The sequence below is a fragment of the Bidens hawaiensis genome, unplaced genomic scaffold (genome assembly GCF_021521415.1).
Source record: "Bidens hawaiensis isolate Kalapana, Puna unplaced genomic scaffold, B.hawaiensis_p1.1 tig00038492_1, whole genome shotgun sequence".
NCBI lineage: Eukaryota > Viridiplantae > Streptophyta > Magnoliopsida > Asterales > Asteraceae > Bidens > Bidens hawaiensis.
This window is the reverse complement of record NW_027505547.1, coordinates 193,019-208,219: the sequence shown is the minus strand read 5'-3', so window position 1 is coordinate 208,219 and position 15,201 is coordinate 193,019. Positions and strand designations below refer to the sequence as shown.

Here is a 15,201-nt window from a genome sequence, read left to right as displayed (position 1 = left end):
CGACGACAGAAACGACGCGAAAAAGCCAGACCCGGAAATGGGAAGGGGCCAGTGGTGGGCATTGGGTAAAGTCGGGCCGATCGGGTGTCTTCATTCAAGCGACGGTACAGAAGAAGAACGAAACGAAGTGAGAGGTCCGGGGGCAGGGAAAAGAGTCGAGTCGATCAGGCTCGACGACCGAGAGAAGCAAAACGAAATCAGGATTTGGCCGAAAAAGAAGCAACGTTATGGATACCATGACCGATCACCATCGACAAAGAAGGATCTTTCTAAATCACTTCGGGTCAGCGGGGCCTTCAAGCATCCGAAATACTACATTTCCACGATATGGCTAATGGACCCCTTCCACCGTATACGCGGATGCGACCCCATCCACTCCCTCCATCCATGGATAAGGATAAAGCAGCATCTTTCATTGTTTCGTTGAAAAAACGCAAATCTCATATTGACTTTCTTTCGGCCTACGCTAAGGGTACTTTAAAGATTTTGAGATCTTTTGTTTTTTTTTCTTTTTTCTTTTTTTTCTAAAGGCCCCAGAACGCTAAAAGGTGAGGAACCCAAGTTCTCTTTCTAAAAAATAAAAAGAAAAATAAGTGACTATAAGGAACCAACGATTCTCGATTCTTAAACAACCTATCTTCTCCACACTGAATCAACATTTGATAGATTATCCAACCCCGAGCAATCTTAGTTATTGGTGGGGGTTCGGTCCGTTAGCTGGTATTTGTTTAGTCATTCAGATAGTGACTGGCGTTTTTTTAGCTATGCATTACACACCTCATGTGGATCTAGCTTTCAACAGCGTAGAACACATTATGAGAGATGTTGAAGGGGGCTGGTTGCTCCGTTATATGCATGCTAATGGGGCAAGTATGTTTCTCATTGTGGTTTACCTTCATCTTTTCGTGGTCTATATCATGCGAGTTATAGCAGTCCTAGGGAATTTGTTCGGTGTCTCGGAGTTGTATTCTTACTATTAATGATTGTGACAGCTTTTATAGGATACGTACCACCTTGGGGTCAGATGAGCTTTTGGGGGGCTACAGTAATTACAAGCTTAGCTAGCGCTATACCTGTAGTAGGAGATACCATAGTTACTTGGCTTTGGGGTGGTTTCTCCGTGGACAATGCCACCTTAAATCGTTTTTTTAGTCTTCATCATTTACTCCCCTTTCTTTTAGTAGGCGTCAATCTTCTTCATCTGGCCGCATTGCATCAATATGGATCAAATAATCCATTGGGTGTACATTCAGAGATGGATAAAATTGCTTCTTACCCTTATTTTTATGTAAAGGATCTAGTAGGTTGGGTAGCTTTTGCTATCTTTTCTTCCATTTTTATTTTTTATGCTCCTAATGTTTTGGGGCATCCCGACAATTATATACCTGCTAATCCGATGCCCACCCCGCCTCATATTGTACCGGAATGGTATTTCCTACCGATCCATGCCATTCTTCGTAGTATACCTGACAAAGCGGGAGGTGTAGCCGCAATAGCACCAGTTTTTTTATGTCTGTTGGCTTTACCTTTTTTTAAAAGTATGTATGTATGTAGTTCAAGTTTTCTCCCGATTCACCAAGGAATATTTTGGTTGCTTTTGGCGGATCATTTACTACTAGGTTGGATCGGATGTCAACCTGTGGAGGCACCATTTGTGACTATTGGACAAATTACTCCTTTTGTTTTCTTCTTGTTCTTTGCCATAACGCCCATTTTGGGACGAGTTGGAAGAGGAATTCCTAATTCTTACACAGATGAGACTGCCTGAAAAGTGATCAATTCTGACACCCATCATTTCCGAGTGAGTATTACACCAAGAATTGACAAGCCTTTAGTTGTACGAGTTGTACGTTTTCTATTTCTTACGTGACTTTGATGAAAGAAAGCATTCTGGGAACAGGAATAAGAGTAAAGGCCTTCCTTGTCATTGTAGTAGGCTTGTTTGCAAGAGAGAAGAAGCAGCTTCAACGATGCAATCAGACCTGTGAGAGTAAGCATGAGAAGCCAGTCTGTCTGCAATTGAGTTGCTTTGTCTATAGATGTGAGAAACCATCATGCCAGAAGACAATAAGCTGATGCATTCTCTGATCAAGTAAAGCACATGTCAAGGGGTGGATAAAAGACCAAGGATGGAGTCCACGTAACTTTGGAATAAGATTCGATGTCATTCACTTGGATGCCCTTATCAGAACATAGTTTGAACCCATCTCTGAGAGCTCTAGTCTCAGCCATCATGTTAGTAACATTGTGATAGAATGAAGAGAAGAAAAGAAAAATTTGACCTTAACTCTTTCTCAGGATACCACCACCTGCACTCTCTCCCATAGCAGCTGATCCATCTATGTTGAGTTTGGTACATTTTTTTTTTGGGGGGGGGGGAGGATTGGATCCATATCCCGCTTTGATTTCCCTTCGGGCTCCTTATTCCGAGGCTATTCTTTATCACGGCTCCTCTTAGACTTTCCAACCAACCCGGAGTATTCAACCCCCCCTTCGCCTAGCCATCAGATTCCTCCGCTGCCATCTTCGCTTTTGGCTCCTTGTCATTTGATCCGGGGGAATCTACCTCGAAGAAGCGAGCCTATCAGAGAAAAAAGTGCTAGTTGTAGCGCGCTAGCGCGCATTTGACTAAAAACATGGAAAGTCAAGGCTCTGGGCAACGGGGAGCCTTGACTTGAAGCATTGTACAAGTGCTTAAGGTTCCTTCGGGCCATGGCCACAACTATCATATAAGGCAGGCTTGGAAGCAAGCTACCAGCGCCTATCGGCGGGAACTGGGCTTGTCTTGGTTAGTAGTGCCCGCCCATTCTGTCTCGCCCGCCCGCCGACCCATGAATTCTTCAGAGCGGGCCGGCAGGCCGGGCGTACGGGAACCGCCGAAGAAGTGCCTCAACGCGGCGCAGCCGCTACTTCTCCTCCATTTATGCAATTATGAAATACACTTAACTTTATCGATTCCAAGGCAACTTATCCTTTTGGAGCTGACGTAACAAACTACGCGATCCCCCAATGAAGCCAACATAAATCCGATCCGAATAAAGAAAATAAAAGGCAGTTTCATTATGGTAGTATACCAGCCACCTGTTCTGGAACTGGAAGTTCCAATCGGAGCATATAGATCCGTAAATGGATTTGTATGTATAGCCACTTCAGTCGTGTTTGTCGTTTCTTGAAAGTATCTTTTTTCTGGGAACATGGTCAACCAGAAATTCTTATGTTCGCGATTCTTCATCCACCGAAGCAGAAAATGCTCCAGTTTTCCATTCTCATATGAGGCCGGAAAGTTTATTTGCAACAGGTCGACACGAAGTGATTCATCATCCTCAAACATGAGCCGATCGTTAGTTAGGGACGGTTTATAGATCAGAAAATTACCACAAATTGAATGAAAAGTGGGTCCATGTAAATAATCGAGACCTTGCAAACAACAACGCTCCTTCCCCATATGGAGTTCGGAACCCAAAGGCAATCGTTGAGTGAACTGTATCTTCTTTGTGTTAGTTAACCTAAGCTGCACCCTTACTGCTGGGAGGGGGCTCGGCCCCCGAACCGTACGTGGGACGAGTTTCCGCCTCATACAGCTCGGGCCGAAACCCGGGGGAAGTTTAGGAGAGATGGAGAGAGCCAGCAGCAGACAGTCGGGGCGGGGATAAGCTTCCTTCTTCACAAGCTTATCCCTCCCAAAAAACCGACCCGAGAGCGCTTCCCTTTTTTCTATTCCATCTCATTCCATTCCGGGGCAGGCGGCTAATACTAATCTAATAAATGAAGTAGTCGTCGTCTCACCAATCGGCTCGGACACCAGACCGCCCGGGCCCGCCCATTTTGTCTCGCCCTAAATGGAATCCCTTAGTTACGCTGCACCCCGACCCGAGTCCCCACGTCCGCTTTTCTCCGCCCGAAACCCAAGAAGTTGGCTTTGCCAACACAACATTAGGGCCGTCCCCTTCATCCTATTTTTAACGACTAATCAGATACGAATTTCAAGAAATAGAAAGGGATTGAGAGCTTTCAAGAAATAGAAAGAAATAGAACCTATTTCTTCTACACTAGGAACATAGCCGTGGTTGTCGTTTCGCTTCCTTTGCCACCGGCCATCAAGATCAAATCAGAGCTCAAACCTAGATTGCGTGAGATCTTTAAACGAGGAAATTCAATGATAGAGCAAGCGCGAGCCGAAGAGAAAAAGAGCTCTTCCAAATCGAATAAAGAAGGGGTCCGGAGGTCCGACCAGACTACGGCTACGGCTCCGAGTGAGGAAGGGGTTATCTAGCTTCAATCGAGATCACATTTCACTAGGCAATCCAGTTGCCACTTCACTAGCAGCCGCGAAGGGCGAAGGAAAGTCAGTGATAAGCAAGAAGAGAAGAGAAAGAATAAAAGGTAAGTCCCGAGAAGTACTTCACTTAGCCTTTCTCTAGTAGTGAGGAAGTGAGTTGGAAGTCCTTATTGTTAAGCGTGTAAGGCAGGAATTTATAGTTATTATCCCCTTTGAAAGCAATGCAGGATAAAGCTAGGAATTAGGTCAAAAGGAGAATTGAAAGGAGTGTCTTCCTATTCCCGCTTATGACGGCATATGTCGTATATATGGCCATCACTTATATTTATCGGGTGGGTGGGCGAAGGTATCTTCTCTCTTCTTTCAAGGGGTCTCCTATATATATCTAGCCCTAAACAGGCTAGGTTATTTCATAATGCAACTTTTCCTCCCTGACTTTACTGTATTGACTCCCGAACTTTTTCTTTTCAAGCTTGGCTCGCTTACTTGCCCGAGTGAGTGGGCTTCCTGTACTGCTTAGTTGAGACTCACCTTGTCACTGACTGTGTTCGCTTAACCTCAGAAATAGCCGACTACTTACTTCAATTGCTCCCTGCTCAAGGGCTTGGGTCAGAAGTGTATTGCTACCATCCGGCCTCGAGACTGAACTAAGGCAATCCCTTCTTTGCTTAGGGGTTTGGTTCGGGTTCAGTTTTTTGCTTCGCTTCAGCCGGTCAAAGCTTCCTACAACTGGTCTTTCTGGCTTACTTGGTTGACTTCAAAACTTCAACAAGGCTTTCTTTTTCCTGACCGCTACGCGTCTGGCTTTAGTTAGTCCAACCATCTTCATATCGAGGGGTAGACAATAACTGGATATATGAGATAAAAGAAAGAAGTGTTATGTGAAAGAAAGGGCAAGTACTAACAAATGATACGCATACACAAGGGAGACACCTTTCACTATACCTGAGCGGAAGAGCTCTTAAGTTTCGTTTTACACCGACGACTGGAAAACTCATTCTAACAGTAATGATTTAGCATCCTTTGGCCCCTTTCACCTTCTTTGCTCAGGGAAAGCCTCTCAGTCCTCCCATAGAAGAGTAGGCGAGAATGGCACTTGTGCCCAGAAGTCATTCAAACTAAAACACCGTTCGCCAACTACTCTACTATTGATCACTCGTGAACCAAAAAATGTAAACATTCAGGAAAAGCCGATTGGCGGCATCAGCCTCTTCAGCGACAGCTTATGATGAAGCGAAACGAAAAAAGCGATTTTTCTTGTTATTGAGAGGAGATGAAATGGCTCGAGCTAAAGTGAGAGGTTATTATATACACTCGACTGAAAGGAGAGGGGTGAAGTGACAATGAGGTACGCTGGTTGGCTAGTGTTATGAAATAGAGAAGTAGAGCAAGTCCCACCTACCAGGTTAGCGGAGAGTGACTCACCTACCAGGTTACCTGTCCTTATGAAGGAAGGTGCGCATGAAAGTCTTTATGGAAGACCATCAAACTACTGATTAGGAAGCCATCTATTATGCTAATACCGGTCCTATCCTCTCCTTTCTCTGATTCCCAGTGAGGGGTATAAGTAGTCTAAACGCTCTTTCCAGCCTTTGGTTTGGCTAGGTACTACTAACTATCAGAAAGTTCGAAAAGAGGCATTCTTTTAAGAAAGAGATCCGAAATATTCATAGGTCATATCAAAGATTTTCTTGCAGCGAGTGATTCTCCTAAGAGAAGGAGGACTTACCTTACACGAGTAGAGGAAAGTACGATGCTAGGCGTGGAAGAGCTTTTTGTATGCCTTCAGAGAGAAAAGCCTTTACAGCGGAGGAGAAAGCAAGATAGAAAGCTTCCTCCGAAGCTTTCTATCTGAGTAGTCACTACGGCCTAACCGATCGCTGAGTCTTTGGAAGCGGTTTCACTCCTTTATAGGTCGGAACTCTGGAACCTAAAGACTTTCTCAATCAGACAGGATAGATGGATTGAGCGCGGGTTGCCTTGATTTGAAGTGAACTCCTTTTCCTCTTCTTCCGGACCGGACCCTTCCATGCGAGAAGCTGGAAGTCGAGTTATTGATGAATGAGAATCTAATGTCTTATTAAATAGGAGCGATCTTTTCATCCAACTAGAAATATCGAGAAATATCGTAAGAGAAGAAAGCAACTTCACCGAAAGGGCGGGTCTTTCTTTTTATTACTGATCTTATCAAGTAGTGCTTCGATAAGCCACCGCCCAATAAAGCTTAGCCATGCGTAGATCGAAATGGTCTCGCGAAGCCGGTCACCGGTAGGTCTAAGAACGGAATTCTTGATAAGCTGCAAACAATCCATTCCTTCAGTAGGGGGATACTTGTTCACATGCTTAACAAATCAAGTAGAATCTTCGAACTTAAAGAAAAATGGGACTGTCATCCATCTAAGGAGAAAACGGAGGCGCCTAGATATTCTATGACCTTTGGTCTTGTCGCGAGCTGGAGTCGAACCAGCACCTCTGGGAGCAAAATACAGGCCCAGCGAACTACCTTTCACTGAATGAAGACCGAGGAAAGAACTTCAAATTTATTTATCGTATATAAAGAAAGCTTGCTTTTTGGAGTGATCCTTCCCTCTAATCATAAGAAAAGAAAGGTTTTGCTTCATCTTTGCTTGAGTAAAGAAAGCTTTCTACGGAGCCGGATAAAACAGTCAAATGAGAAAGCTTTAGTTCACGTCAGGCAATGGTTTGGTTTTGTTGATCTAATGGATGTCGAGAAAGGGTTAGTGTTCCTTGTGTGTAATAGTTGGATCTAGTGAGCGTACTGTCTGACCTAGTCCACTCAAGGCAAGCAAATTTTTTGAAAAGCGCTAGAAATCGTGGTCCACAATACTACAAATCTGTTCTACACTAGATAGATTGCTCTGATTTTTTTTTACAATTCTCTTTTTTAAAGCAGATAGTTCACAGTGCTCATTCTATCGATACTGGGAAAAATCATAAATAAAATAAAAAATCATAAAGCAAAAAAAATTATTACTATGGGAAAACTCTTGCATAAGGTTGAATCTAAGGTGAGAATGACTTGCTTTCGCGCATTCTTTCCGGTTCTTTTATTCGTCGCTCTGATGATGCTGTTCTCTCTTCTCTGTCATGTACTAGGGGGAATCTACTTTTTCATTTCTATTATGTCAAAAGTGGCAGGCTTCATAGCGGCGAAGGGCCTATCTAGCTGTTTGAAAAAAGGGGGGTGCTCCTCGGCTCTGGCCTCAGTGATAGGCTGTGCTTTTCGAGCGCTCGTCACTGCGGGGGTCGGAGCCAATATGATGAATCCGTCGGGTGGGGAAATAATCCCTTCCGATTCAGGTTCTGGGGAACCATCACACTCGTACTCCTGGATGGAAGATTCGTTCTCGATAGGAGTGTTGATGGAGCCATTTCCCGAAACATCAACGGAGGGCGCCTCAACCGCTTCTGCTGATGCAGGGCCCGTCCACAATACCGTGTCGAACTCGACGGAGGGGCCAGCTAGCCTCGGTCGCTTTCCATACGAGCCGGATGAGCTGATCGGGGGCGACTCTGTCTCATCCATCCAAAGGCGGCTTTTGTTGTCTAACCCCCGTCCGAGTGCCGAAGAAATCGACTTCGCCCGTATGCAAGCGGAAGACCTCTTCGAGGTCAAGGTTCAGATCATTCGGCAAATGGAGGGTCTTGATCCGACCGGGGATTGGATGCGGCAGGGGGCTCGCGCTCTCGACTCCCCCAATAGCACTACAGGGGAGTCGTCCTTGACAAGGCTCTATGGCTTGTTAGAGGATCTCGAGCGGGGCGGGAGGGCCTCTAAAGCTTTTTTCTCATTGAGCGAAAAAGTAGCTCTGAGAAGAGATGATGATGCGGGGTCTTCCGCATAGCTATAAACACTTGTCCCTGTTAACTAACGAAAGAAAAATGGAACCAGATACATTCTTAAAGGAATGCGCTTTGCCTTACACAATATAAGAAAGAAAAAGAGAAGAAAAATAGAAAGATGAAGGAACAAAGTTGACACAATCCCTTTATTTCCGTTGGTCAACAACCAACCATATACACCGCCAAAGAAGTCTGGCGTATAACAAGACTTCTCAAGTCCTGCTTACTATTACTAAAAATAAAGTAGTAAGTAATTTCGTGGAAATTACTAATCAGAAATATAACGAAGAAATAGGACTTCTTCTCAACCATATACTACATTCACGATTTGTCGTTTAAGAGCTTTATCCAATCCAACCCACCGGTCATGGGAGAGACTCCCTGGACATTTGGCATGGGTTCGGATCAACGAGGAGGGAAAAAGTGATCTCTCATCGGCTTGGAAGAGATTGCGGGACAATCTATGGGGCTACGGAATCAAAATAGACTCACTTCTGCAAGGAAGAGTAAAAAAGCAAAAGAGGGTTTAGTTACTTAGCTGTACTTAGAGGGAAACCCTAGAGGGTTGGGAGAATGGTTGAGGGTTCAGAGTACCTGATAGCCCCGCTAGGCCGGGCAAGGGAAGAAGGTATCAGACCTATGTAGTTCTAGACCCATTTTGTGAAACCAGTTCCTGTACTCTTGTTTACTGAAGTAAAGTAGTCTGGTAGACGGGACCCGCCTCACCACTCCCATCTATGAACGAGAACCCGCTCTTTCTCTTTGACACAGAAAAGAGTCTATCTAATCAAGGTATACCAGGTCTAGTAGGAGGCAAATCTCCTATTGTTCTTACAGAATATGCTCTTCTTGTTCGAGAATCAGCTTTGCATGAACTTGTTCATTCTAGCTTCTTTGTTTTGAGCTGTGGTACCTAACCCGAAGTAGGGAACAGCAAGCATCAAGCGTCAGGCATCGGTAAAAGAGGTTGGCATCGACTAAGTGACCCTAGCCTCGTGCGAGGTATACAAAGGCAAGGAGTCAGAAGCTGGTATCAGAACGTGAACTCTGAGAATAGGGGTATACAAGTGAACCACCTAGAATCGATCCATGACCGCTAAACTAAAGAAAGGAGTCCTTTACCAAGTAAGCTAGGCAACCTTACCCGCCTCAACCGATCTTAGCTCGGACATGCCAACAGCCAATACTTACTCTTTTTCCTGGGACAGCTAATAAAAACTAATACGGCCCCTTCTCAAAGAGACTGCCCTTAGGACTCTATTAAGTGAAGTCATTTAACAGCGGATAGACACAAGTTATGACAACCCTCACATGAGGGCCAAAAAGAAAGCTTTCGTTAAGATAATTCACCCATACAATAGAACAAGGAGAGCAATCAACGTTATGGCTACTTTAGGACAATTCCCGCCTTAGGGACCCCTACCGTGACAACAGCAACTACGCATCCCACATCAGATAATGCTATCGACGAAACAACCCTTTATCCAATCCAGCCGATTCCGAATCGACCAATTCCGGGATCTTTTGCAGCGAAGGCCTGTCATCGAATTCTTCAAACCTGGGGCATGTCGATCCTGAATGAAACTAAAGATCATTGATCCTACTATCAAGAAATCCGTCATACAAAGGCCTAACTCTGGCTCTCTCTACGGGTGGAAGGAAGGGCAACAGCCTTGTCAAGGCGCGGCCAAGCCCACTCAAAGTGAAGCGATTTATACCGAGCAAGAACCTGCACTAGAATAGGAAAAGCCAGACATTCCTTCTTTTTAGAATTCCAGTCCTGCGGGCCTGCCCGAACTGCCAGTGATTTAAACAAAGACGCGGGTGCGAGTCTTCCTCGGTTGAAGTAAAAAAATTCCTCCTCCTTTATCTTATTCCTACCATCCGGGGCGAAAGGATGAGACGGAATAGCGTGTCATTTCGGAACCATTCATAAGCTTTCCCTTGACTAATCTAAAAGTAAAGGCAGCTATCTGGATCATTTTGGGCCGAAGGCATCACAAGATCGAGAGGAGCCATCTTGATTCGGACTAGAGGAGGAAGGAACCTGAGCCCGTAGGTGTAGGAATCAATCCACTGTCTCGTTGCCAATTAGAGTAGAGCCAAAGGCAGCTATCGCGATGAATTGTTACAAAGTGTCCCTCCTTCTGGCGAAGCTTCTAGAAGGCCGATCTCTACATAGAGAGATCCATATACCAGTCATAAGCGAGAGCGAAGCCTAGAGAGGCGGAAGCAGTAGCTTCTAGGACGAATCCTCAAGCCACTGTGATGATGCTTGGGAGGTATGTGTATGTATTTTAGAGATTGGAAGCTTGGTTCTGTGTCTGCATTTCGTTGATAATAATAGAGAGGCTTACAATTGGTGTTGTTTAACCTTGACAGGTGCAAGGGGCTGCAGATTCTTAGAGAAAGAACAAGGCATTTCAATTCTCATATTTGACTCAGCTTTCAGATTGCTGGCTTGGGAGGATGTCTGTACGCCCTAAAGGGAGGATTAGGCATTTGTCAAATGAATCAAGTGAATGAGGCCCTGCTCGACGCTTGGAGAGACTCTGTATCGACTGAATCGTATTGGGCGAAAATATGCTCATCAAAGTACAGGCATAACAACCAGGACAGATCTTGTATTAATCTACTACGTAGTGGTCATTATAGCGGTTCCTTCTGATCCTAGAAAACGTCCGAAAAAACCTGCTACGGAACTACCGAGCAGGGGCAAAAATATGATAAGTAGATACATAATTTCGAGTGTGATCAGACAACCAAAAATCAGACAATGACAGAGCGGCCTGTGATTCAGGATTGATCGACGCCCGAGGAACGCTCTGCCGAATGAATGAGTCACAAGGTGTAAGCCCCAACGACAAAAGAACCTAGGCGCGGAGCATTTTCGGGGGCTAGCCTCCTTCCTTCTTACTTGACTTCCAATTCGACTCTTTTTTTCTTGAATTTGAATCATTTCCTCTTTCTACTTAGAAGTTGATTTATATGAGTTTATTAAGCGTTTTCACACTTTCGATAAATCGGAACCGAACTCGATCTAATATTGAGTATCGGACCGATTAAACCAAACGCTCACTTAACCTATAAAGTTAGTGGTTTCTTTTTCGGATTCACGCACCATGCAACGAACCGAACCTAGTACTCGATTAGAGCTATAAATATCTAATGAAGCCATCTAAACTATATAGTTAACATCGTATTTCCTAATTCTTCGTTTTTATGATTTTATACATACTTATATTTTCTTACTTTACAAATTAAACCCCCAAAACCTGAAACTCAAGTTTGTTCATGTATCATTATTATCTTTGAAACATTCCTAATCCTAGACTAGTTTAATTCTAGGACCCGCTCGCTGAAACCGAACCCTTTGGTTCGCCGCTTAAGGGCCGACTCGTGTATTTTATTGCTCGCTCCATTTCTTTCACATGAGTAATTACACTCCCCTTTTTACAACTTATACTTTTGGGGGTAAACATGCATACTGTCACACCCCAACCTAAGACTGAAATGCCGGGGCGTGAGCATGATTGCTCATAGCTCGAGGTAACTATCATGCAATTAATATGACAATATCTAATAATAAATTTTATTCCATTTAAAAACATAATATCCATAAATAACAAAGCATTCAAATATTGCAACAAAAATCCACAACAATAAATATAAAATCCAAATAACTTAATGAAATTGTTCTTGATAAATATTCCTAAGGTCTCAACTAGCAATCCATGACTTCCATTCTTCAATTCAAATGATAACCTGCATAGGCGTAGAAAAGAGATAGATTTGTCAACAATAATGTTGAGTGAGCAAGTCATTAGTTTTGCAAGTTACAATATAATATGAAAGATATAGCAAAACGTAAGTAAAGCCGTAAATTTAATCAAACCAATGAGCAAATAAGTGTCAAGTGAACCATTGCCAAGCGAATGGGGTGTCGGATAACCAAGACGTTCATATGATCATACTATATGAGAATATGTTGGACCTCTCCGAATGCGTAAAATAACCAAGTAAGCAAATAGCAATATGTTCAGCAATTCACCCACAATACAATGTTTGCTAATGTTAAGATATATATATAATACAAAATACTATATTAAGCCCAAAACGTTTGAAAATAAGTAAAACGGGGGAATGGCAAAACTCATCTGAATAATAAGCGAGTTAATGAAATATTAAGAATAAATAAAGTCTTCGGTTGATTAACGCGCCAAACGACGAAAACCAACATAACCTGAAACTTTGAGAATAGAATTTATGAGTAAAAATGAACCTATTTTCGCTGGAATCAATCCAACGGATGAGTAGAACTCAAGTTATATTAATTTTAACGTTTAAACAAGTCGAGTCTGACCAGAATCCAAATTTTGAGTAGGAAGTCGGGTTTTGGTGAGAAGCCGTAAAATTTTATTACGAGAAGAAAAGTCTTCTGGACCGAATGTTGAATCTGACCAGAAGTATGAGAAAACGTAAAGTGAAAGTTGTTGATTGTTTTACCCTTTATTGGGTTTTAAAGCAATTGACCAGTCAAAACTCTTCAATCACAGAAATCGATTGAAATTTATCGACTAGATAATGTTTATCAATGAAAACTCAGTTTATAACTTACCCGGAAAGTGAAAGAACAAGGAGATATAACGAGTCAAAGGTCCACAAACTTGCAAATTCAACCGGTTTATGAACGATTCTTCAAAGAAACACCAAAAACCGAGAGAATATGAGATGGACAGAGGGTAATGACGGCTGAGAATGATACTTAGGGTTGGTGTAAAGCTTTATGGCAGAGGTTTAAGGTATGTTTATATAAGAAAAGCAAAACTGAACTAATTATGGGATTTTACTCGTTTTAAGCAAGTGAATATGATTTTAATGAAGGAATCACTGAAATAATCAAAAAGATTTGATCTTGGGCAGGAAGAAATGAATTAGGACTTGTATCTTGACTATAATACGTTTACTTGGTCCTTAATTCACTCAAACGTGCCTAAAATAATCGATTTTATACCATAAACGAGTTAAGAAGTGAATCGGACACGAGATTCTGCACAGTTGCTCCACCGCGCTATGCAGCCGGCATAGGAGCCGCCGTCGCATGGTGCTCCGGCGTCCAGGAGGTTCAAGTTTCAGCAATTTGCATTTCTAGTCCTTGTGTTTTTGTTTTGATCACATATTGAACCATTTAAGTTATAATCAAGTGAACATAAGAAAACTTGATAACTTATAATTGCAAAGTTTTATTAAGGATTTAGATCCAAATAACGTTCATATAATGATAAAGCGAAATAACCAAATACGATAAAAACCCGAAATGTTATAGTATCCCCTACTTTTAGGAATTTCGTCCCAAAATTAGAGAATAGCTGTAGCGAACAGATGAGGATACTTCTCCTTCATTTGATCCTCACTTTCCCAAGTAAATTCAGCTCCTTGCTTTGATTCCCAATGCACTTTGACTAACGGTATGCGACTACGTTTAGTAACTTTATCCTTATGGTCCATGATCGCGACGGGTCTTTCAACAAAATGCATGGTCTCATCAATACAAACTTCATCGAGAGGTATTTGAAAATTACCATCGGCAAGACACTTCTTCAAATTCGAATCATGGAATACCGGATGAACATTTGAGAGTTCCAGATGGGAGTTCAAGTATATATGCAACGGGACCAACACGCTCACTGATTTCAAAAGGACCAACGAAACGAGGAGATAACTTCCCTTTCTTTCCAAATCTCACAACACCTTTTCATGGAGATACTTTGAGTAGAACATGATCACCAACCTTAAACTCAAGAGGCTTCCTACGCTTATCCGCATAACTCTTTTGACGACTACGAGTAGCGAGTAGATTTTGGTGGATTTGAGCAATACGATCAGTTGTTTCTTGAACTAACTCCAGATCAATAACTTGAGATTCTCCAACTTCATTCCAACAAATAGGAGAACGACATTTGCGGCCATAAAGAACTTCGAAAGGTGCCATACCAATGCTAGAGTAAAAACTATTGTTATACGAAAACTCTATAAACGGTAGATGAGTATCCCAATTGCCTCCAAAATCGAGGACACATGAGTGAAGCATATCTTCTAAAGTTTGAATCGTTCTCATAGATTGACCATCGGATTATGGATGATAAACAGTACTAAGATCCAAACGAGTTCCCAAAGTGGATTGGAGTGACTTTCAAAAGCGAGAAGCGAAACGACCATCCCTATCGGAGATAATGGTTAACGGAGTACTATGATGACAAACAATCCTTTCAACGTAAATATGCGCCAACCTATCAACAGAATATGTTTCCTTGATGAGAATGAAATGACCAGACTTTACAAACGATCAATGATTACCAAAATACTATCATGTTGCTTTCGGGTAGAAGGAAGCTTAGTGATCAAGTCCATAGCAATATTTTCCCACTTCCATTCGGGAACGGGAGGTTGCTCGAGCAAACCATAAGGTTGATGATGCTCGGATTTGACTTTAGAGAAAGTGAGGCATTTCGCAACATAGAGAGCGATGTCTTTCTTCATTCCGGGCCACCAAAAGATGGAACAAAGATCGACGTACATTTTATCAGCACCGGAATGTACGGAATATTGTGACTTATGAGCGTCGTCTATTATGAATGTGTGAAGGTCATAACGATCAGGAATCCATAAACGATTAAGAAAATAAAGCAACCCATTGGGCTTGGTTTCCAATTGAGATTCCGCACCACACGACATCTCGTCATACATATTGCCTTCGGTGACGGATTCATGTTGCGCGTTAAGAACACGCTCTTCGAGATCATTTTGAACAAGAACACAAGTAAGAAATACGGATTTGACTTGTTTCTTATGGCTAAGAGCATCGGCCACGACATTCACTTTACCAGGATGGTAGCGAATCTCGCAATCATAGTCGCTAAGCAACTCTGCCAATGACGTTGTCTCATATTGAGTTCCTTTTGATCAAATATGTGTTGAAGACTCTTATGATCGGTAAATACTACGTATTTGGTACCATAGAGATAATGTCTCCAAATCTTCAATGCGAATACGACGTC

The 15,201-nt window shown here is 42.7% G+C and overlaps 1 protein-coding gene across 1 annotated transcript; it reads left to right on the top strand.

Moving 5' to 3' along the window:
* Nucleotides 1-7,557: 7,557 nt before the first annotated feature.
* On the top strand, nt 7,558-8,145 carry LOC143613868 (putative mitochondrial protein AtMg01010). The gene has a single exon (XM_077087470.1). The coding sequence runs from the start codon at nt 7,558-7,560 to the stop codon at nt 8,143-8,145; it is 588 nt and encodes a 195-aa protein (XP_076943585.1).
* Nucleotides 8,146-15,201: the final 7,056 nt, after the last annotated feature.

Excerpts from the sequence above, each read along its gene's own strand:
- LOC143613868 (XM_077087470.1), top strand. The coding sequence starts at position 7,558 with ATGATGAATCCGTCGGGTGGGGAAATAATCCCTTCCGATTCAGGTTCT.